The sequence below is a fragment of the Harpia harpyja genome, chromosome 9 (genome assembly GCF_026419915.1).
Source record: "Harpia harpyja isolate bHarHar1 chromosome 9, bHarHar1 primary haplotype, whole genome shotgun sequence".
Taxonomy (NCBI): Eukaryota; Metazoa; Chordata; class Aves; order Accipitriformes; family Accipitridae; genus Harpia; species Harpia harpyja.
Window position 1 is genome coordinate 7,509,131 of NC_068948.1, and position 24,877 is coordinate 7,534,007.

General features: G+C 41.9%; 1 protein-coding gene across 1 annotated transcript in view; it reads right to left on the reverse strand.

Moving 5' to 3' along the window:
* The window catches only part of VAT1L (vesicle amine transport 1 like), a 64,588-nt gene extending 42,078 nt beyond the window's left edge, over positions 1-22,510 (reverse strand). The window contains exons 1-3 of the mRNA XM_052796339.1: positions 22,131-22,510; positions 15,495-15,624; positions 11,243-11,458 (exon numbers count right to left, since the gene is read on the reverse strand). Coding sequence (XP_052652299.1) covers positions 11,243-11,458; positions 15,495-15,624; positions 22,131-22,360 — 576 coding nt within the window. The 5' untranslated portion in view covers positions 22,361-22,510. The remainder of the gene's footprint in view (positions 1-11,242; positions 11,459-15,494; positions 15,625-22,130) is intronic.
* Positions 22,511-24,877: the final 2,367 nt, after the last annotated feature.

Genomic DNA, 24,877 nt, shown 5'->3' on the forward strand with positions numbered 1-24,877 from the left:
TGACAGACTTTGCAGCTGCCAATTCACTCATGACACAGCAAAATCCAAGACCAAACATGTGCAAGGACTTCCCAAACTAATTTCTTGCCAGTGCAATGCAGTTCAGCCACAGGAAAAAAATACACTTAATCAAAAGGATATTCTGAAGACAAAGCAACTGCAGGCATAAAAGTAATTTAATGTATCTAAAATTGTATTGGAAAAGAGTTCTTCTTGATCTTTTAACAACGGCAGTGTAATTTAAGGGAAACAACATTAATTTACAAGGACCACCAAAAATGATTACTCAAAGAGTGCTAGAAAAATATTTCTCATTTGCTACTTGCATCCTACGTGCATTTCCTCCAGAGTCCCTTGAGTAATGTCAGCAGTCCTCTCTGCACTTCCTACCTCCAAACAGTGTTGACTGCTTCTGCACGCGATTCAAATCCTCTCTGCTCACGGGGAAGGTTCTTGCAGCACCTGATGCCAGAACAGAATTTCTGGCAGAAAATGTGAAAGTACATAGCTCCTCTGGTACTCAGATACAGCTTTTATGCTTCAGGTTTTTGCTGTCCTAGCACAGAAGGTCTCGTGTAGTCAGCCCCAGGACTGTAGTTGACCATTCCTAAGTGATCACATTTTCTTGTGGTTTCAGTGGGAGACAGCAAGTTGGTATAACAAATACTGCATAGTAAAGCAAATCTGGTTTACCTCTTATAAATAAGAATAATTATTACTGATTATTCAAAATGCAGGAATAGCCTTGAGTCACACTAACAGGTCTGCTTAGGCCAGTGCCCCAACCTCAAAACTTATCAACAGCAAAGGGGATAAAATGGCCTAGAGCATGTATAAGAAAGTCATTCTCGTAGTATATCCCTCCTGCGTCTGGGCAGGAACCCAGTGGAGTCAATGAAATGCTATGTCAGTGTTTAGGTAGGACTTGAGGGGTTAGAGAATTTGTGCATTCAAATGTCTGTACTTCGACTTTCCAGCTTTGAGCCCCAGAAGGCTTTAACTTCTCTAAATTTTAACCTCTAATTTCATGAGGCTGAGAGAAGGGAAGTACTGCGTAAATGCTGAGCCATCTAGATTTCAAAAAAGATCCTAACGGGTCATCTTTTTACAACCCTGGGTTTTGTTTTACTCTTAACACACTAACAAATGGAAGACAGACTTTTGGTAGCCACATCCTGCCTCTTGTAACCACATTACTCCACTGGAGCTAGCACGGTTATAGGGATATGCCCAGAAGCAAGAAACAGCACTGGCATTCTAAAAATAGTGTCTGATGGAATTCAGCAGATTCTTTCTTACATTTACAGCCAAAAGATTGTCATTTGTAAACTGTATGCATGACCAGTAAAATCATCCATGGATAAACAAATTTTTGTTCATTCCAACCAGAAACCCTGATCATTAGTATGTAAATACCAGTAATCAGCGCTTGGGTTTTATTTACAGTGGAACAATTAGATAACCCTGCATACCCTGGGGGGTCTCGGCATCCTCACATATAATGCTGAATGTAATCGCTAGTGACAATCCTCTGAGCTGAACATCACAAGAGAGGACAGTATTATTATTTATATATGGTGGCATCCAGGAGTTTCAGATTGGTTTCTTACTGGATTAGTAAAGTAAACAACTACACAGCAAGGCACAGTTTACATGTACCTTTGGACAGGTACCAACAGACACAGAGAAGAGAGCAGAAGGGATGCATTCTCTTTCTTACTTTACAGATGAAAAATAGAATAGCACAGCAAATTGAACAACCTGTCCAACAACAGCTCAGAGAAACTTACAGCAGGACCCAGGTAGGAATGCTGATTCATGGCATGGTAATCCAATACCAAACATAAATGACCTTTTCTTTTTAGAATCATCCACCATTTTCCTGGATTGGAATCCCTAATCTCTTAGAAATCATAGGAAAATCCATTCCTGAAGGGTCTCATCTCAAGATGTAATGTCTTCGGGGGCAGAAAACATTTCACTCTTCTCATACTTTACTTCTTTATTACTTACCATCTCATTCTGAAGCCCAGGTTTTAGCCTCCACAAATATTGTAACATAAAATTACAAGACAAAAATTAATGTGGATTTTGTATCTCCTTTTCTCAGTCATTTTCACTAACAATCCTCTTTTCTCACTTTCTGTGTCTCCCAGAAAACCATCACCCACAGTGATTTAGGTAAGTCAGTATTTTATAATGTATGCTAGTTGAGTGAAATTCTGACATTATTGATCTATTCTCTAATTAGTTTTCTGCATTTTCAATCTAACTTGGGAAGATGCGGGATAATGAGTATCTCCTGAACCAAAACCACTGAATGTTTAAAAGGTCAAATATTAGAGTAGAAAATACATGGATTTTTATCCTGCAGAAGATGATTAACATTTAACAAACTGACAGTCATATGAATAGGAGAAATGCACAAAAACCCCAGGATGTGCATAACCTATTTTCCTCCTGACTCAAACTTGTTAGTACACCTCTCCCTCCCCCCATAGAGATAAGCTTATCTAAAATCCCAGATCAGAATATTTTCCAGCTTTCTGTAGATATTTAAAGCCTAAAACTGACTCATATGACCAGTACTTTTTATAATTGGACAAACAACATCACTGAAGTATTTTGAGGCAATCCCACGAAACATTCTTCTACAGCTTTCTGAAGATCTTAATTTGATGTTGACTTGTAGTTATTTTTGTGCTAAGTATTCTTAGTATTTGTATCTCAGAAATCTAGGAATAAAGGCTGATATTGGATTTTTCTGGCTTTCCCCACCAAAACAGGAGAATTGAACTCAACCTATGAACTCAAACATTTCACTAATTTCTGTGGAATTCGACTAAGCTCCAAAACAGCACTGTGGCTACGCAAGTCACTCTTAAGTCTCTTTTCTAATCCCTCAAGTCATCTAGCTACCTATGGATTAGTAGCTAGTGTTTAAAGGGCTATACATGTTAATTGCAAGTATGTGAGGCCCCGATGTTCAGAATGTCCACAGTTGACAAATGAAGTATGCTCAAAGGGTTTTGCAGCTGGAAGGAAGAACATCCTCTTCCCAGGGCTGTGGAGGGGGAGGCGAGGTACCCATGCCCACCTCTCACCAGGAAGCACCCCTTCATCACAGGGGCACACTAGCCCCCTCTTGTCTTTTGGATACCAAAGCCATTCCCCTCCTAAAAACTGCTTTGTGGTAGACAGAGACGAGGGCTTTCTGTCTCTTCCCTGCCCAGACAAAACCACATCATCTCTGCTACCAGCTTTCACTGTGGAGACCACGTGGATATGAAAGCAGGCACCATGTTATCAGAAATAGTGTATGAACTCTGAAACCTTCCAAGAAGGTGTCTAATTAGGCAGGCATGATTTGAAAAATGAAAATAAAACTCTCCACACACCTAATTTTTCATACACGATGCAAATTTCTACATATAAGCACTGACTAGATTCTTGCTTCCTGAAGCCGGGAAAATTAGTAAGTGGCAAAAAATAATTCTCACTTGGACAATTAATTTTACCTTTAACAGGACTTAGCACTCTTTAAAAAAAAAAAAAAACCAAAACAATTCCTTCACTGCAGGGATAGACATGGTTACAAAATATTCCCTTAAAATGAAATTAATCTCCTCTAAAAATATATATTTTATATACTACTTATCATGCAGAACTCCACATGGTGAGTCCTCAAAGGAATGAATAACTTGGGTTAAAGCATTCTGTGGAAATGAAGCATGTCTCCTAATAATGGATTTGGCATAGAAGTCTTACGTCTCTTTAGCTTCAAAGTCTGTTTGATGGATTCCTTTTCAATGTATCCTGTCAATTTATAAAACCAGTATGTTGAATCTAATCTACACATATGATTATTACAGTTTATTATAAATGGATATTCTTATAGTAGTTTTAGATCCAGTAAAAAGATTGAGATTTCTTTACATTCCTTTGCTTTAAAACCCAACTTTGAACCTGCAGGACTGGAAACTTCTCATACTGAGATAATCACATAAAACCAGAAAAGTGTATTTTTTAAGAAGCAAAATGAAATAGACTGTTCTGTGAATTTAAGCAATTTCAAAGTGAAAAAAGTCATTAACATTTAAAACTCAATACAGAAAGCATGAATAGAAGAAAACTTACTAATCTAATTAGCTTATTAATACTAACACCGGATGAAATAAGGGGTGTAAGTTAGTGGATTTCCTAAAGAGTCTGACCAAATGGCACAGGCCAGACTGAGGTCTGATGTGCAAGCTGTGCACTGAATTACAGCAGTTATAGGTCACTATACTTTCAAGAAAGCATCTTTTTTGCTATTATGTAAACTGAGGCCAGCTTTATAGCAGGAAAGAACAAACCATCTAAAAGATACCACCCTGCAAAACTACATCTATTAGAACCAATAGCATCGTTGAAATTATCATTTCTATGATACATTTTTGCAGCCCGAAGGTGCTATGGCATTTTAAAAAAATTATTCAGACAATCTTGCACAAGAAACCTGTCTGGAAGCAAACGTGAAAAGAATCCACATTTCCAGAATGCTTTGATGCCACATAACCAGCTCTGAAGGTGGTATGAGACACACAAACATAGTAAGAAAACTGCAAGAGAAGACATCCACTAATGTCCTGGCATTTCTCTGGTGTTAGGAGAAGTCAGATACACAACACTCCACCTCCCGAAGGTGTCATTTTTCCAGTTACGGCAGAGGAAATTGGAAACCAAACACTTAGGTGAACATTGCAGAGTGGACAAACTGAAACGTGATTCTTGAACAAGGGTAAGGCAGCATCTGTTACACTCAGTGCACCACAAGTAAGTTTTAGAGTAGAGGGAGGGGAACAGTCACCATGAAATAATGATCTATTTTACCCTCAAAATCTCTTCGTTTCTGCAACAATTAGCAGGGTGCGTTTTTTTCCTACCCCCTCACAAAATTGTGTGGCTGAGGCGCATCCAAAACTCAGAGCTGGCTCTCCATCTGGTATATACCCTCTTCAGTTTAACGGAGCTGCGACAACATACCCCAGCTGCGATCCTTGCCCAGAGGATACAAGCTCTACCTGAAAAGGTTGAACAGCCAAGGAAGAGTTAAGCACTGCCCATCTGTGACATGACTCTGCAGGGGATTCAGGGAAAGGACATGTCCTCTGCGAGAGGCAAAAAGGCAGGTCTTCAGAGACTGCAGCCTGCTTTGGTCAGGGAAACTGCTTTTTGTGTAGGACTCGCCAGGCTTTTGTGTTTGATTAACAGATTATGCTCTGAGGCAGTGTCTGGAAATGGACTCAGGCATGGCACTGGGACTCTCCGGAGCTGCTGAGGGAGCACATAGAATCATAGAATCATTTCGGTTGGAAAAGACCTTCAGGATCATCAAGTCCAACCATTAACCATGCCCCCTAAACCATGCCCTGGAGTACCCTGTCCACTCGCTTTTTGAATACCTCCAGGGATGGTGAATCAACCACTTCCCTGGGCAGCCCATTCCAATGTTTGACAACCCTCTCAGTAAAAAAATTTTTCCTAATATCTAACCTAAATCTCCCTTGCCTCAACTTGAGGCCATTTCCTCTTGTCCTATCTCCAGACATCCGTTGCTTTAGAGGCACTCAGTGGCACAGGGCAGCTCGGCATCCAGATACCCTGTCTGGCTTTAAGTGAGATAGCTTCGGTACTTAAAGCAGCCTAGACTTGGTTACACAGAGCTCTGCGTGAGCTGATTTATTCCCTTCCTTGGCTGCTGGAGATGAAATAAGAGGAAAGCACTTAATCAAATGCAGAACAGCTATGAACTGCTAATATAAAAATAGCAAGTGCAGTCCAGGGAGGTATCAGGTAAAGATTTCAGCAAAGTGGGAAGTATTAATGCCATTGTACAGTACGCTGGCCAGGACCATCAGACGAGCGGAGTAAATTCTAATTATTCACATTCAAGGAGGACTGACTCAAACACAAGAGTGCTATTTACTGTGATACCAACCTGCTAGGTGCAGACAGAGCTAAATTCAGTCTACCCATACAATGTTTAAAAGGATCAGGGATGCTGTGAGACTTATTTTAAAAGGCTCCCACTTTCATACCAGCTTACTGCTGCTTTGCTGCCAACAGCTCAGAGCCCAGGAAACATGTATGTATCTGCCTGGATTAGTGTCTGTAGGACGACCAAGGAAACAGACATCTGACCTTACAAAATACGGGGTATGAACAAACCTGCTTTCAGCCTGAAAAATACAGCCCAAGGAGAGATCTGATTCTGAGCTTGTTCTAGCCGTAAACACATATACATCCCACCAAAAAGATGTGAAAGAAGTGCCCCAAGAGGAAAGAATAGCCAATTTTAATTAATGGACAACACCAGCAGAAGAACAAAGATGCATTAACTGGCCACAAATAAAGTCTGGAAATTGAGAAAGATTTCTCACTGAGCAAGACAGAGCAGAGAGAATTTGAAGGGATAAACACATAGGTATTTTTTTAAGAAGAAATTTGATAATTCTCTTGAAAGGGTTCCTATATACTGCCTGTGATAGCAGGTGACTAGATTTACTAAGGAGTGCCAGTTCTTTGTCAGATAAAATATCACCACTTCAGTGATTCAGTTTGGAACACATCCTCAAATATTTGCAATTTATGCAGGGGAGACACAATAAAAAAAGTGTGTTCCTGCCAAGCAGTAACCAATCCTGCCAAGATGACCTAAATCTGTTGCCAAGTCAGATTTACCCTTCAAATTCAAACACGAGAGCTGCATCTGTAACTTACTCTGCACTTCCTCTGCTGCTGAGCCTGAAAGGGAAGGTCAGATCACAGCTTCAGGATAGCAATCGATGCTTCTGCATGAAAGGCAGCTTAATTTTAGCATCTGTAAGATTGAAATGCTAAAGAATTGGCTAATAATTCTGCCTTGCGTCTGAGGGGCTAAGTAATGAAATTGAAGTGTTTACACAATCTTGGTAAATGACCAAACTTTTGTGCTTTAAATATTCAGAATAGGAAGTACATAAAGAGTAAACGAATAAGCAAATGGGCACAATGGCTATCTCTCACAAATCTAAATCCCTGAAAGAATTCATTTTCCAGGTGGATATTATAGAAACTGGATTTATTAAAGCTAGAAGAGCTGAAGTTTTTTTGCCCCCTCCTTTTTTTTTTTATTTGGATGGGTTTTTTTAATACAACAGTCCTGTATTTATACTAATTCAACTAATCCAGGATACAGTTTACAAGTTTACGTTAGTAATTTTAAGAGCAACTTCATAATCTCATACAAGCTGGCGCTGTGACTTGCACCAAATGCACTGACTTACGCAGTTTTCATTTTAAAGAACTAATTGCTTCATACAGCAGAGCAGTCCCAGCAGGGTGCACGCTCTGCTCAGTTTTCTCAGTGTATTTTCTTCAGTCGCCACATTGCTTCACTTGAAAAAAAGATGTGGGAGTGTATTTGTGAAGGGAGCTACTCTACCATTGTCTTACAATTTCAAACATTAATTACTGCGTTTTACAGTTAAGATAGGCCAATATATGTCCTACAGTAAGTCATATGTTCTTGCAAACTCATATTTCTGAGCATTAATTTCTGTGTATGGATAACAGGAAGTTTTTGAACTTCAGTGTTAGCTGACTTTCTCCTTATTTTAGGATCAGTTCAGAAGGACACTTAAACGTTTCCATAGCTTTAAGCATTTAAACTCTATTTGTATTACACAATTATATCTTCTGTTAATTATTGAACTGCCCTGCTACTCAATATAATGGTTTAGCAGAAGTGTTAAGCATCCTGCCAAGCAGAGGCCTGAAAGGGAGCATATGACAATTGTTGTCCTTGATAGACCTTGGTCAGTAGCAGCTTGAGCAATGACAACAGAATGCTTTTCAAGGTATGAATTTCTCATCAAAGTCTGATTGAATCATGCAATGCAACTATGAGCCTGTACCATGCCTTCCTAGAAGGCCCCTAAAATTTCTCCAGCCTACTTCACTGTCCAGGCTGAGAGTCTCAGTCTCTCTTAACTGCCCCTATCTCAAGAGGGAAAATGAGACAGGAAAACCAAAACAACCCCCAAAGCAGCCTCCTTACCAAACAATCGAAATCAACAAGCCAGCCATATGGGAAAAGAAAAAAAAAAAGGCAAATACAATCTCTCCTTTCAACCCCCCCTTTCTAAGCACTGCAGCAGGTCCTCCTCTTCAGGTAGAGGGCCGTAATATACCAACAGTGTCAGAAGCAGAGTTTGTGCGTGTCCACCTCTCTCCTCCTGGTTCAGAGAGACAAGGTGCTTCCCTACAATGAGCTGTGTTTCCTACCGTCAACAGGGAAGATGGCATGATGCCCTGACCTTTTGGCTGAATGGGTGGCAGGGAAGGTACTCCTTTGGTACATGGAACAGGATTCAAGTCTCTGTAACAGGGAGACAGGTATGTGAGACTTTTTTCAAGATGTTATCTTGTTACATTTCCTTTTTCTCTACATCATCTTCTGATGTCCCCTGGAACTTCTGGAAATAAGTAAACTGACTTATCTAAAGCATCCTGTCAGACATTAAAGGATACTGTCACATACTAATCATAGCCCAGGCACAGGTGGGAACACAATTGCTATAGCTACCTCACTACCAAAAACATCTATAAACAAAAATAAGGCCACATAAATAAACTGAGGCAATAGGTAAGTAAAGGTACCAGAGAATTTTCCCTGACTCAGTTTATTGAAAAAGCTGTGGGATCCTCCTAAGAGGGACTGGGGAACCAGAACAAAGAACCTCACAAAGGTTTCTGAAGCAACAAGTTCTTTTTCATAAACTGCCTGAAGCAGCTAAAATAATGATCTTGCATAATGAGAAAGGAACAATTACAAAGTTCTAGTCCCACAGGGAGCCTATTGTCTCATTAAAGTGTTCTGGAATTTCTATGACATTTAGAAACAAACTGAACAGGTTTCCCACTTGCTGAAAGTGGGAATGGGCCTTCTATCTATTAAAGCAACAGCACAAAAAAATACCTCTTCCCATAGCAATTTCAGTGCCAGTTTTCTGGTTTATTAACAAAGAACTTTGTGAGAATGACTTGTTCGATTGAGGCTGTTAAAAGTGTTCAAACGACTAACAGACAGATTATTAGAGCAGTTTAAAGAGTAACGCAGACCCCTCTGAAATTTTGATGTCTAGTCAGCAGAAAAGAAAAAATTCCATGGATGTTCGGAGTGATATTTTACCTGTAAGACCTACCAAGCAATGGGAAGTCTTTCCTTTCCAATTCTAGCTATACATGCTCTTCCCTTACAAGGAACAACAGGCTGCATGAGGCACTCTCCCCTGTGACACAGCGATCAGCATCCTGTCTTGCAGGCCACCCAGCCCTGTCTCCCTCTTACGTACAGTCCCTCCTGGATCGCACACAGACCTTTGTCAGTCGTGGGCCAACTTGGCTGTTCTTCCCGCATCTCTGGTCTTTCCCTTGGAAACTCTGTTCTATTTAACGACTTAGCAGGTGGCGGATCTGTTTTCTCCTTGCTCTCCTGGCAGCGAACAAGAACCCATCCTTCCTTTAGCTTCTCTCAGAGAAGGTCCACAAGCAGCCACAGCAGAGGACCAGTCAAAAGCAGCAAATTGAGCGTCTGCGCTAAGAGGAAGCCAGCAGCTCCTTGCAGGAACAGCCCAGCACAGAGGCTGGGCACTAGTGAAGAAGACTACGTGAGAGTTGGTAGAGCATTAACAGTACTTTAGAAGGGAATAACAGAGGCGAGTGAGGTTAGAAAGAGGAAGAGAGAAAGAAAGAAAGAAATTTAGCAAGTATACTTTATCTTAATAAGGAGAAGGAGTTCATTTTCTCTAGATACATGCATATGCGCAGGGATTGCTTTTGGGCGTCTTGCTAATTCTGTATACTTAGCTTGGGTCTGTATAGTGTCAGCTGGGCAAATGGCCTTAGAGCTAAAGCTGAGCCTTCAATTCCTGTAGAATATGCTGTCCCCCTGAATGTGTGGCCTCATGTTGCTTTAACAGTCCTAAATTCCACATGAAAAGATTTAATATTAAAAGAACAATAAAATCAGCCATAACGCTCTAGGTTGTACTGTGCCAAAGCATAATACGATTATAAATTCCGTTCGTTTACAGAAGTATTCCAAGAGGACCATTTACTGCAAGTAGGATTATCGTTACCTAAAAATACTTTGTAAAGGGAACTCATGAATTTATTCCTTTGATTACAGCCTTCTTTTATATGAGAACCTGAAAGAAGGTCTAAGGGCATAGAATTAGGGATAAGGTGTTTGGGGCTGCCCACCAGACCTCAGTAGACAAGAGAATATTAATTTAGCATAAATAAGGCATAACAGGAAAACAGAAGAGGTACTCCAATTTGAAAGGCTGAGCTCTGCTAATGTTCTTAGGTTGTGAAGCCTGTCTTATGGAAAAGGACTGCATAATTTCAAAAGTAAACAAACTCCCCTGTCAGTATCTTAATATTTTTGCACAAGCGTAAATATTTTCCAAAGGAGAGAGATTTTCCTATAAGATAGCTCAAGGAACTGGTAACACAAAATGCTGGTTTTTCATTTCATTGTGTGGCCTGGTATTCCACTGAATTCATCCTACCGTGGCTTTGCCTATGCAACACACCACCTCCTTATTAATGATCCAAACTATGACATGCAACAGCCACCACTGACTCAAATTCAGCATTTGTGTATTTTCCTCAGAGCTGGCATGATAATGCTTTTCATTGCTTTCAATCCCTCTAAGACAAAGGGGGAAGGAGAAAAAGAAGTCTTTCACAGAGAAAGCATCACACACACTCGCACACTGTATTTGCAGGAGTATTCCAAGAGGGCCATTTACTGCAAGGAGGATTATGTTTACCTACAAATACCTTGTGCAGGGAGTCAACTTATTTATTCCTTTTGCTACAGCCTTCTTTTACATAGAAAAAGTACAAGATGCCTAAGTTCAGGAATGCAGTGTTCAGGACAACACTTGATCCTTGATCTCTGACAACCAATTAGGGATTTTTTGGGTAGAGTTTATTGTCAGAACATTTTTATTTCACCAAAAGCTCCTGCCAACCACTCACATCAGCCCTTTGATGGGAAAACAAGATGCAGTTCCTCCCACTGCAATCCCTCACGTAGGGAAGTCTGATATCCAATCAAACTGCAGGGTCTGGCTCATTTCAGAGATCGAGATGCATCAGACTGCTTCAGTTACCCGGTGACAGGAAAGTAAGAAAAGTTCAAACTTACCACCCCACCTCCTGCCGAGTGAACCAGCACAGACATGCCTTCTCTTAGGTTAGCAACTTCAAAGAGCATCATGTATGCAGTTACAAAGTTCATGGGAAACGCAGCAGCTTCAGAAAAACTCATGTCATCTGGAATCTTGTAGACAAATTCTACTGGGGTACATACTACTTCAGCCCATGCACTGTAGTTTACAAAAGCCATGACTCTGTCTCCAATCTACAAACAAGGAAGAAAACAATGTTGAGGATATGGCTGCAGCTGAGACTGTAGAGAGCAAGTGGCAAGACCCGCACCTCTCCTGTTCAAGCTGTGGGTCACTGACTGTGAAGATAACGGTGCTCACATCTTTGGCAAGATAGCAGTTACACTTCTCAGCTTTGGCCTTTTACCATTTTTTAAATTGTATTCATTTAAAAAGTTGAATTTAACAAAAATATCCAAACAAAGTTAAAGCCACCTCTTCTTTTTTGCTACACCGCTTCTCTGACAGAACAGTCTTCCATCATCACTAATACAGATCATCCTTTGCTAGCAGAGCTCCTAAATAACAAATGGGGCTGTAAACAATGAAAACAGCATTCTTACTAATAACCAGGAAATTTGCTTACAGAAAAAAGAAAAAAAGGAAAAAACATTATAATGATATTGGAATAAACAAAATTACATCCAAGATCATTTTGACTTTGCTTTCTCAGTCTTCACTAATTCAGAGCTACTTTTCCTCTCTGTGGACTGAGAAGGGGAGGCCTTGTACTCTGATAGATAGAGCACATGAAAGGGTTTGGATACGACTCATTTAGAAGATAACACCATCTGTATCCACTCTCCATTTTTAATGTCTTAATAACTGATCCTAGCAATAAATTTCCATGATTGTAATTTCTACAGCCATGTGTCAGAGCAGAATTTGACCCTGCAACTTCAAATAAGGCACCTTAAACATCAAAAACATACCTCTGGATTCTGAGGCACTACTAAGCCTACAAAGTGAATTTGACAGGATTTAAAGGAGCGATTAAATATTCTCTTTGAACGCAATGTTTCTCTACTCAATTTGTTTGGAAGATATATAGTAGTGAAAGGGTATTTCACTATGGAGAAAAATATTTTATTATTAACTATTTTATTAGTAGTATTAGATACAGTTGGTTGCTCCTAGGAACCTTTCAGAGGTTGAGGCCCATCAAATTCATGTGTTAGTATAATGGCCTTCATTGCAGCTTCAGGTTTTTAAAATGGAGATAGTGACTCCCCACAGATGGACAAGAGAAATAACAAGGCAACTGGAGCTCTGAGGCTCCTGCAGGGGTACAACCAGACTTGGAAAGCAACACTCATGTAAAAGTAGAAATTGGTCTGCAGGGGCTACTAGGGAGAGCCACAGTAAGCAAACGTTTGGCCAGTGTATATTAAAACCTTCAAAGGCACAACTCTTACAAACTCTCGATAACGGCTTGTCACCAGCAGCCCCCATGCATCTTTTACCTTGCCCTAGACCTCTTTGCCTTTCTATAATACACCAACAAAAATAGCATCCTTAACCATGAAAGGAGCTCTTCAATGAAGCCACAGTATAAGGCATTAATAGCATCAAACTTTAGGACTTCATGTTTTAACTAAAACTAACAGCAGCTGTCCCTCTAAAATACCTTTGCTTATCTGACTGATATTCCCTATCTTACATTCTACTAATACCCACTAATGCTTTAGAAATACTACAGGTTGTTCTTGGATAATTTCAACTATATTCCACAGCAATGGAATAAAGCACAACACTTTTACCTTCAGGCAAACATTTATAGCACAAGCACATTTTGGTCTCCCAAGTACTTGTCATCACTTTGGCTTTGGGATATTGTGCGTTTGCTAAGAGCTAAGGTGCTGCTGACAGTTCTGAAAGGTTTGTCTTTTAGAATGAGGATGCTGAAACAGAACTGTCATTCCAATCTCACCAAAATGCCTCCTCCTTTTGAAAAACACATTCAAATTAACAATGCCTGCCTGGTAACCAGACTGTGGTTCCCTTTTGCTGTCAGAGAAGCTTCTAAAACCTAAAGTCTGATAGGATTAGTGAAGATGTTAACACATCCTATATCCTTGCAAACAAACATAAGCAATTACCAAAAAGAATGCAGAGAAGTCCCTCTTGGTGATTCTCAAGGGATTTCTTAGTAACAATAAATACCATATTTTAACACAAACACTACACAGAGCTTAGTCATCGTGTCAGATTAGGCCTTAGCTCCTGAGAATCATCCCCACAACTACAGAGAGATCAGGCCTGGTGCATTTGAGCTCCGTAGAAATCAGCTTTTTCTTTTAATGGGAGAAGGAATAGGCATTACACCATTATTACATAAAAAAGGCTTTTTTTGATGTAAAATACGTTCTTACACATTGCTGTCAAAATGGACTGCCATTCAATGCTGTCATTTGTTATACGATAATGCAATCACAGCAAATGAAGACAATAAATGCTGGCAATATCTTGGGTGTAGTATCTCAGGTAGTACAGACTAAGGGCCTGAGTAAGACACTTCTTCCAGAGCATGAAATGTCCACGACTTTAACGTGACTTGAACTGGAAGACAGCAACAAAGGGAAAGAAGGTCAGAAGACATAGGGTGCAATCTTTGCCATTCCTGCCATTGCTATGGACAGTGGTAGCAGCATGTATCAAGGAGACGAGAAGCATCTGGCATGCTCCTATTCTGTGCAAGAAATCCATAAAGAAACTGACAGAACATTCTTGCATCTTCTTCATGGTATGTTCTCCGGTTGATGGGTTCATACCTGCGCATAGCGGTTATTCTGAGTGTCGACCCCTCTTCTAGATCACTCAAATACTACCATGGCTATGCAGATTATATGCAAAAAATAAAACACCACAGCTTGTTTCAATTTCAGGGAGTACACCAGAGCACAAAAATGTTCTATAGTCAGAACAAAGATATAACTTTAAAAGAGATCCAGTATATTCAGTCAGGTGCACAGTTATTCAAACAAGAACCATATGCTGAGGCCTCATAATGCCCTTTAAAAATAGCAAGAACTTTTAAACTGAGAATGCTGATCTAGAGCAGATACTGTCTACACTCCTTTCATAGATTATTCTTCAATATGGAGCGTAACTATAAAACACAGATACTAGAGCAGAACAACTGAAGCAGTAGAGTTTTTCAAACAGCAAAGTTATTGTTCAGTTTGTCACAAAAAACACTGGAAGATTATGACTTGTTTCAAGGCAGAGATGGGGCAGGAAAGGGAAGGTAGAAAAATGTCCTAAGAAGAGCTCACCACTGAGACCCTACTAGAAACTAAATTGGCCGTTATCTTCACTCAACTGAGAAATTTTACAGCTCTTCTAGAAGAGCAAATATGTTACCTTGAAATAAAAACATTTTAGGTAGTTGCCTTAAGGTCGAGATACAGTAAGAATTCAGAAAATGCAATTACTTGATGACATGACTGACTCAGCAAATAACTAAGATAGGATCGACGTGCATTAAGTCAGATTTTAATTCAAAGTTTTTCTATATTTAGGAAATAAAGTGCAAGATTGGAGGGAACACATATGTTTCACATCAATAACGGAATAGGAGGTAGGACAGAATGCTGCTTATATGTGATAAGAGATACCAAAGACTACATAAAGCCAACCAGTTATGAAAGCTTTATTATATACATTAACTATTTGTCATTTATCACTATTCTGTTAAGTGAAATAGATTCTTTTCCTGAGTGATCAGAATAAGTCACATACCCAGAATCAGGGTCCCACTTCTATCTGCATCTCATGAATGCACATGGTTATAAGAAGCAATGCCTGTTGTAGATGAGGGTCTCACTAACTCAAGGTCAAAAGCTGGAATTAGAATCAGCAGTGCATGGACTTTGACAAACAGAGCAACAATGATAGCAAACACGGCCAAGACAAGAAACTTAACTCAATTTCTTGCACTTTCTTAAAGCACATCAGTCATGCTTTCCAGTTCCTATTTAGCCAATAGGATATGCACACGGCACAAGTGACTTTTCAGGAAGGATTAGAAGGAGATGACAGTGGTGGCTTTAGAAAGTAATTCAAGAGGTCATTCTCATGCTTGGGAAGCAGCAAGGAAAAATTGCCCTTTCAAATCTCAATAGGGTGGTGAAGGCTGCTGTCACTGGCAGACCAGAAGGGATTAGGGACAACATACTCAGTGAACTGGTTGATTATTTAGTCTTGTTCTGAAAATAAAGAAAGTATTACCTCAAATCCTTTCACGCTATCTCCAAGAGCTTCTACAATTCCAGAGCATTCAAACCCAGGGACAAGTGGCGTCTTAGGAGGGTTGTCGATATTCCCCTGTCGCACCATCAAATCAATAAAGTTCAAACCACTGTAAAACACAGGTAAAAAATAACATCAAGACTGTTACCATAGATCAGAGCAGAAGAGGAAGACTTGACCTGAGTGATGGGAAAGCCAGAAAACTTCAGGGCAGCACTAAAAAGCTGGGCTCCACAGCGTAAGAGGGACCCAGCAGACATTCTCATCCTTCATGTGTGGCACAGACTGACTTCACACTGTGCTGTACAGGCCTCAGGCAGAAGAGTACACATGCAAGGCAACCACATCTGTCATTAGCCCCAGAGCTTACAAGACTGTTTGGGAGTCACACACTATTCACTAAGGGTATTTAAAAATTCAATACAGTGAAACATTGAGATTTCTATGAATGCATTACTAGCTGGCAAGTAAACCCAGTTCAGTTTAAGAAGAAACCCCCAAACCTCACACATTATAGAAATTCTGGTCCAAGAGCAACCTGATGTAACTGTCCTAACCTCTGATGTGACTCCAGGAAAGAATCTTGTGTTCGTCCCAGGCAGGAGTCCAAACTTTGACATGAACTTATTAAGTATCAGATAGGCTGTTGTTTTAAAACTGTTCCTCCTGGATCACTTTGGTACAGTTTTGCAAAGGTTATTTGGGTCTTTGGAGCCTGCAGGGTTGCTGCTCAGAAAAAATACAGGTGTTGCCCTGTAGTCTCAGTTTTGCAAAAGTCTTGAAGCATCTTTGCTTTGTCTTTTATATGCTATCCAATTTTATTAAGTAAAATTCTGTGGGTTTCTAGGCAGCCACAAAAAACCCAAGCAAAAACGGTACCATTTATCTACTATGTGCATATACTGATTACTGGCACAAATGCCATACATAGTCAAAATGTCTAAAACTCATAACTAGCTACAATATGCTTCAGCATTAATCCATTGTTCCAAAACACAGCCCTGTATTTATTGTTAGCCAAAATTACTGCATACTAACTCCCCCAACTCTACGAAGCTACGCACACAGTGAGTCGTACTCACACATATGATACCAGCAACTGCTTGCATACATCAAATTACTGATGTGCACAAGTATTTATAAGATAGAGCTTTAGTCAGATACTAGTCAAGACACAAACAGACTGAACAGACCCAAAAACCAAAAAGACAGATTAGACACAGAGCACAAGCACGAAGACAAGACAGCATTCATGAGATGTAGGTCACTGGGGGGGGGGGATTTCACCAAATGTAAATATTTGTAATTGTGGTGGAGGGTTTAAGAGCAACCCAAACCCACAACTTTTAGCTCTGTAAAAGCAAGATTACAGATTATTTTTGAAAAACATGGCTTTTGACAGTCTAGTTTGACAAACTCAGGAGAAAAAATTAAAAATAAAAAGAACAAACCAAAAAAACCCTCAACATGCTCATACACAAAGCTCATAACATTAAGCATATGGAAGGTTAGGAGGGGTTTGGCATAATTAAGTTGGGAGCTTTGAAATTATTTTGGAAAGGCCACTTCTTATCCAGTGGCTAAGACCACCTCCTACATCACCACTGTAATGTTGATAATGAAAGAGAAATTCCAAATAACATAATGCCTGCAAAGCAGTCATCATTTGGCAGGAGAGAAAAAAAAAACCAAAACACAACAAAAAAACCCCACCAAACCAAAACACCACAAACCCAAAAACCCCACAACACACATGGTGGCAACCATTGTCTGTGTACATTAACTTCAGTGATGATCTTTTGAATACATCTTTCCACACTGTGAGCATTTTACAGAAAGTTAACTTTTTCTACATTCCTGCAAGAAAGGGCAGCTGGAGGTAGAACTGCAATGCAGGAACCTGCCTAGGAACATGCACCATGACATCATAACAAGTAGGCAACAAGCAGACAGATGGATATGGCAAAGACCATAGCTATTTGATAATGACATATGATTACAAATACATTATTGCAGCTCTTTCTAGAAACATTAATTCTTAGGAAGTAACTTGACAGACAATTTTTGAAAGGGCACTTATTCAGTTTTGCATCTAACTACATAATACTAGCAATTCAGTTCTGTTCTAGTTCCATTTCTCTTCTGTCTGTCTTCATCCTCAATAAAAGGCAGCAATATTAAATAAAACAGAGAGTTCATCTCTATTATGATGAACTTACAAGACAATACTAGAACAGGTGTGATAAGGAGAGAAAACACTACACAAGGTACATAATACCTAAGTCACATGTTTTTATGATTTTAATTACTAGCTGGAACATAGTGTTGATCAGCATTTCTAGTCACTTTCCAGAGAGTTTCTTCTTCATTCGCTCCATCTTTGATCTCCTATATGCCTACATGTTGCACATCCCTGTTACTCTCATACATGCATTTGTTCCCATTCTTCTCCACTTTCAAATAAGGACAGAAATAAGTTCTTTTATTTTACCTGCCAAATTTGAACAACTATGTTGTATGGTAAAACCAGCAAATTTTTTTTTTTCCCCTTTTAATAACCTAGAGGGCCCAAAGATGAATGGCTAGTTCAGTAACTACCTCCAAGACACTCAACCTTATCAAGTCCTTCATTGAGATTCAACCTACAGCAGACACAGGAAAAGGGAAGTTTGGCTGCATAGAACATAACACGAAAATATGTCTCATGAAGAGTGGTGGTTTTAGAGAATAAGCACAATTCATTTTTTGTATCAGTACAAACCAGCACAGCCTGTTCTGCTGTGTAGCCAGAGAAAGTGACTCCTGAACTTTAAGGGCAAATGCAGAAGGAGAAGTATAAATGCAAAGTGATCCAGTGATAAAAAGTGCAGATTTCTTGCACTCATGTGTTTTTAATCCTAAATCAACAGCTGAATGCAAATGAAGATAGGGAAGGATATGAATTACCAAGATCAATGACATAGGGGTTCTGCAAGAACCTTTCCGGGAAATAGCAGGGATATTGGCGTGAACTGCATAAACTGAATTACCTGTGCATCTCTGGAGACTAAGTTTATCAAACATGTAAGTATCTTTGAATCTGACTTTCCAAGTCTGCAATTCTCTGCCTTAACACCAGTTTTGAGGATCTCGAATATTATTTTCTATACTTGTGGTTTAGCTTTGCTACATTTTTATGTGTGGAAAGTCCAGCCGATAGAAAGCTGTATTCTAGACTTCTTTCACCATCAGACCAGCAACTTGGTTCTCCTTGCTCTGCCCCATCCGCTCAAGGATGCCCGATACCTTCCACTGCAAAACATCAAATCATGCAGACCATCCTTCACTTTGGTTTAGAGAGGTGCTGCTTTTGATCTGTCCTTCTTACTTCACTGTAAGACTCCACTGAATTTATTTACTGAAGTTAATGAAATACAAGAGAGAAAATAAGAGGACCACGGAGTTTTATATTCTTAAAGTCCTTTCTCTTACCCCTGGCCAGCAAATTGCCTGACAATCTTTTTAAAAAAAAAGTGGAAAGGTTTAAAATTATCAGATCTTACACTTTTTTATCCAGAAACACCCACAGTACATGAACAAGACTTCCTTTAAGAACAAAATTGATACACTGTCCGCTACTCCGCTATACTTAGGATTTCTTCTATTTGCTACCAGCTTTTTTAAAGTGCTGTTATCTCACAGTCACAGAGGCAGAAGGGTCACTTCTGCCTTGTTCCTCATGACACACATGTATAGCAGCACAAGGAGGAAATAATTAGAACAGAGAAAAGAAAAATAAAGGGAGGCAATTACAGGACACCATTCCTTATTCACACATCCTATCTCAAATACTGCCTCAGTTTGTTCTAGCTACTTGTCTAATCTTTAAACAATATGTATACTAGTGTTCTGCAGACTGTAAATTACAGTACCAACAAATACAGCGACTTCAACTGCTCTGTCATTATCAATCAAAAATAATTTCAGGAAATATGCAGAAGCTGTGACTCAGCTTGGACATCGATGGCTGTTCCATTTCTTAGTCACTGAATGAGGCTAACACATGACTCATCTCAGCTGACACATTTTCAATTGGATCATTGATATTCCAGACCTTCAAAAGAATTATTCATCTGGCTTAGTGCTAACAGCAACATATCCTCCATCTCCTCCATTTACAGTACCATACTACAAAACGTATACATATGATTTAACTGGTGTATACATATGATTCAACTGGTTTCATCCCCTAGTGAATGCAGACACCACATAGAACTTGCACTTTTTACTGATATATACTATTTATCATGCATGCACACATTCTTCTTAAAACAAAGATTATTTTTCTCCGCAAGTTGATGGAGAAATCATCTATAATGATGGTCAACTGCAAAACCGATTCAACTAAAAATATTCTTCTGTCATCAATAAGTCTTACTGGAGCAGCCCCTCTTTGGCATTTTCAGAACCGCATGCATTAACATCTGCATTCTACACTGGCCAAAGCCAACAGACATTTTTCTCACTCAGTCTCCCAGACTAGACCGCAAGTCCATCATCATCCTGATCAATCTTCTGTATTTACAGACTCAGGTCAAGAAGATCAGCAAATTGATTTTGCCTTGTTTGGAAGCACACTTTGGTGACCTGATCACGTTTCAGCCCTATGGCCATTTCCAGCCAGGAATGACAAGCAGACACTATACAGCCTACAGGCTCCTCCGGCATGAAGGGAAGCTTCCAAAACACACATGGTATTGTGCAACCTGGCAGTAACTATGAAGCAGTTGAGTGGGTCTCCGGATGTCAAACAGCAAGCATGCAAATCACACAGCTCACTAGTGATAATGCAACCCTGGAAAGCAACTGTAATAGTAGCAGAGCTGACAATTTCTATTTTACAGCCAAGTGTTCTTTTGCAGGTAACTTCCTATTTGTGATACACTCATATCTACTGCTTTGATGAAAGTGGAATTCATACAGGTACTGGAGAATGCTGTAAACCCCTTGGGCATTTAAAGGAATATGTCAATGAGCTCAGAACAATTTTTTTGCGTGTTAACTTTTGTTAACAGCTGAAGAAAAGTCACTTGGAAAACGACACAGTCCATCCTCAAATGTAATTACAGCCCTGCTTCACAGCAAAATGAGCTACCCAGCAACTACTATGCTACCATTATTTCTTATATTCACCTAGCATGGAATTTCTTGCATTTCCCATTGTGCCTAGTAGAGAAAAAAAAAAAAAATGAGAATGCAAAAAATCTCAACCCTTCATTTATTAGTCATGATTCAGATTGATGGATATCACCCTTTTTCATGGGCAACACCTGGGGGGGGAACAAACCTTATGATCCCCCTTAAGTTCAGAATGGAAAGCCCCAGTGTCCAAACAGGCCAAGACATTCAGCTACATTAACCTACCGGGACATTCCAAGATCTGAGGCACATCCACCGCATACATGGTTCAAAACAAACTCGCTGACCCACATCAGTATCATTTTTAATGCAAGTTACTTCTAAAATAAACAACTTGGCCTTCACCTTGGAATTTATCTTCCAGAAGCACCATGTTTTCACATAGCAGAAGAGGACAACAAAAGATAAATCCCTGCCTAGGCAAAATGAATTTGGTCTTTGGTACACATCAGGTTGTGTAGAAAGATACTAACATTGCTTCTGCCACTTAGAAAAACAATCCTATTTTCATGAAGGAACATGTGTACTGAGAACCAGCTATCTAGGAAGAACAGTCTGCTCCAATTGTCTGGAAGGAAAAAAAATTAGTCTTCTAGGAAAGCTCGTTTCAGGATGCTACCAGATCACTAGCCACTTGTCAACTGGGCACAGGAATTAAACACTGGTAAGTTATCCTCAGCTCCAGCTCTACTGTCACACCAGCTCCGCGGAAAAATTATGATGACTGAAGCAAGTGATTACCAGGAGAAAAATAACAGCTAGTATCAGAAGGGAGAGGGACTGGTTCTGAGCAACACAGGCAAGCTGGCATCCACATTTCCCAGAGAGAAAACAACAAAACCCTGAACACAGTTGGCCAGTTCCCGCCCCCCGCCCCCCCCCCATTTCTCCCTGCTGTACCGTGAAAATCAACGACGATTTTTTTTTTTTTTTTTTCCCCCTCTTCATAGCTGCTGCTGACAGCACACGAACCCCCGGCTTCGCTCCACGCCCGCCCGGTACCGAGTGACTCGGAGCTGAGCCCCGACCCCGCGGTGGGTTTCCCGGGTGCTGCCGCGGGGAACGGCCGGCGGCGGCGGGGCAGGAAGCTGCCGAGGCAGCTCGGAGAGGGGCTCCTCACCGGGGCGGGGGGAAGCCACAAGTGAGGGAAGTTAGTGCAACAACCGCCCGCCCCGGGCGGCGGGAGGGGAGGCTGCGGGGCTCGCACCCGCACCCCGGCCCGCCGGGAGCCTCCGCCCGCCGCCCCCCCACCCCCGGCCCCCTCCGAGGCCAGGGCAGAGCCGCCAAGGCGAGGAGAGGCGGGGGGCCCGACGCGGGTGTGCGTGGGGCAGCCCCCCGGCCTCCCGCCCGCCCGCCCGCCCGAGGGGGACCCGCACCCCGCCCGCCCCCCCTCCACCGCCGCCGGAGGGAAGGAGAGGGTGAGAGGCGATACTGGACCAGGCTTTGACGCGGATCTTCAGCTCCCCCTCCTGCGGCTCCGGCATGGCTTTCTTGGACACGCGGAGCTTGTTGAGCCCCCCGAAGGCGGACAGCACCACGGCTCTCATCTCCTTCGTGTCCCCAGCCCGCAGGCTGCCGGCGGCGCTGCCCTCGGCGGCTTCCTTGCCGCCCTCCTTCTCGATCATCTGCTCCGTCTCCTCCGCTCGCTGCGCTCCCTCCTTGGCCATGGCGGGGCTGCGGCGGCGCGGCTCCCGCCGGCTGCTCCTGTGCGAGGCGCGGTGCCGCCGTGTGGAATGGCCGCGGGAGAGGCGCGGCGCGGAGCGGCACGGCGGTCGGTCGGTCGGTCCGCCCGCCCGCCGCAATGCACCGACTAGCTGCGCAGCGCCATCCGCCGCCCCGGCGCGGCGGGAGGCGGCCCCGCGGCGCCCCTCGCCCGTCCCCTGCCCTTGCGCGGCCGCCGGAGCGGGACGAGGGCGCCGGTGGCGTCGTGAGGGGAGCGCCCGCGGCCGCCGCCGTGCCGAAAATCGCACCTGGCGGCCGGGCGGGGCCGGCGCTCCCCTGAGGCGCTCTCGGGCGGGCCCCGCGCTCCCTCCTGCACATCTCCTCACGGGCTGGGCCCGCGAACCGGAGCGAAGGGCCTGAAGCCGCAGGTAGGAGCCTGCAGCCACGGCCGCACCTCTCGCTCTCGTCCCCACCGAGCAGGGGTCCGGTGCTGGAGGTGCTTCCACACCCCTGCGAGGCAAAGCCAAAAAATCCCCCCCTCATACTTTCATCTTAGGCCTGGGCACAGCCCAAAGCCCCCGAGGAACTTGGTGCACGAGCTGGGGTCGCGTGGTAGGGCATCTAATCAGACTGACTTCCCTCCACACCTAATGGCGTCATGGCTTAAATCTCCACTTAAGGTGCCCAGGTCTCGATCATCGCTGGGAAACCAGGTGTGCAAAGTCATTCCGTACCCATTCCCCGTCCTGAAGCTGTTCGGGGCCAACGAGGCGAACACTCTTAGCATCAGGAAGATCACTCAGGCAGGCAGTTACCTCACGACTGACAGACGCACTTGCAAGCAAGAGACCCAAGCTTGAGACCCTGCTGTAGTGCATATTTAAGCCTTTATACAACAGGTCTCTTCCCAGTGATTGATGCCGGTGTTTGCTGGTTTCTGCAGGGAGCTTAATCCCTTAGTGCGAGGGCAGGGTGTGCTCCAAGACATCTACCAGCTGGAGCTTCCTGGGACTGGCCTGGTTTGGGGGCCCTAACCAGGCTCAGGCATCAGCCGCTTATCTCTGTGTTAATGAGGGTGGGTGCCTGCAGCCTCATCTATGACAGCTGAACGTGGATTTTGGGGGATTGCTAACTGGGTGTTTATGGGTGTCTAAATTTTGTCTGTTGAGTTCAGGATTAGATGCCTGCACCAGTTTGTTGATGGCCCCTCAGCCTGAATAAATCCACTTCTTACATGCCTAAAATTATGCATGTATTTTATGGAGTCAAAATTCATTGCAGCGTGCTGCGTGTATAGTGAGTGTTCCTGCAGACCTCTTTGTGGACACAGTTCTTCCATTGACGCCCTGCAGCAACTGAGTTCTTAAGAAGTTTCAGGACCTTTCTGACCCATGGTAGGGATTATCACCATCATCTCTTTCGGCTGTAGATTTGTTGCAGTCTTGAGTTCATCGATATTCCTTAATTTCACAATATGCATTGATTTTATCTTGGGTTATGTATTTAGTGTATTGTATTTAGAGGAAGCAAAAAAACTTGGAAACGTCTTAGCTATAATGAGTAAGGGGGTAAAACATTTTTGTTCACATTAATGAATAAAGTGAGATATAGACAGAGGTTTTGTATTTCTTTGTACTTAATATGTAACGCTTTGGGGTTTTTTCTGCCTAGTCTGTAAAAAGTTTGCAAACAAAATATTTTTTAAAGCCCGTTTCTTAGAATTTGTCATCTAAGCCTGTCATGAATGAAGCAGTAAACAAATACATGTTAGGAGCAAAAGAGGAGTACTAGCCACGGGGAAGCTTCACTGGCTTCATTATCTCAAGAAGTTCAAACAGATTTTATCAAAAGTGAAGCCTGATGCCTCAAACACCTCTTACGTTGTCCTTAAGATATGTTTTGGACAAAGATTCAAAACCAGCTCATTAACACCATCAAGAATTTTCTGTGACATATTAAAGTGATGCCATCCGCTTCATTCTAAGTAACAGCTTGTGGAGGAATCTAACCGTTTTAAAGGTCAGGAACCTTTTTTAGCCCCTTGCTGCCCTGGTAATACCATGAATATTCCCTTCCCTGTTCCCTATACTTGGCTAATTCAGTGCTGTAATAGGGAATACAAATTTCTGTCACTTTAGATCTGGCCATTTGAATGCATGACCAGGCGGGCAGCAGCTGAATAAAGAATAACATGCATTTGACTCCAAATGATTCACTCAGCTGGCATCTTATTACAGTTGTAACTCAAATGCACGGTAAAGTGCAGAATGACTGGGGAAAGTAAAGCAGATAGCATATGTCAACTAAGTGACATCCAGAATAATGAAGAGGATCTGGGGCAGCTCACTCGCATCACTCCAGTAGTCTGAAACATCCAAAGAAGTTAATCTGGACCTTTAGACTGCATTTGTTTTGCATTGGTTTGTCTGCTACTGCAGTCCTGTTTTATGATGATAACTTGGGAGTTTTCTGATTGACCCTATTCATAATGATTTAAAGCCATCTCTATTCTTCCTTGGTCC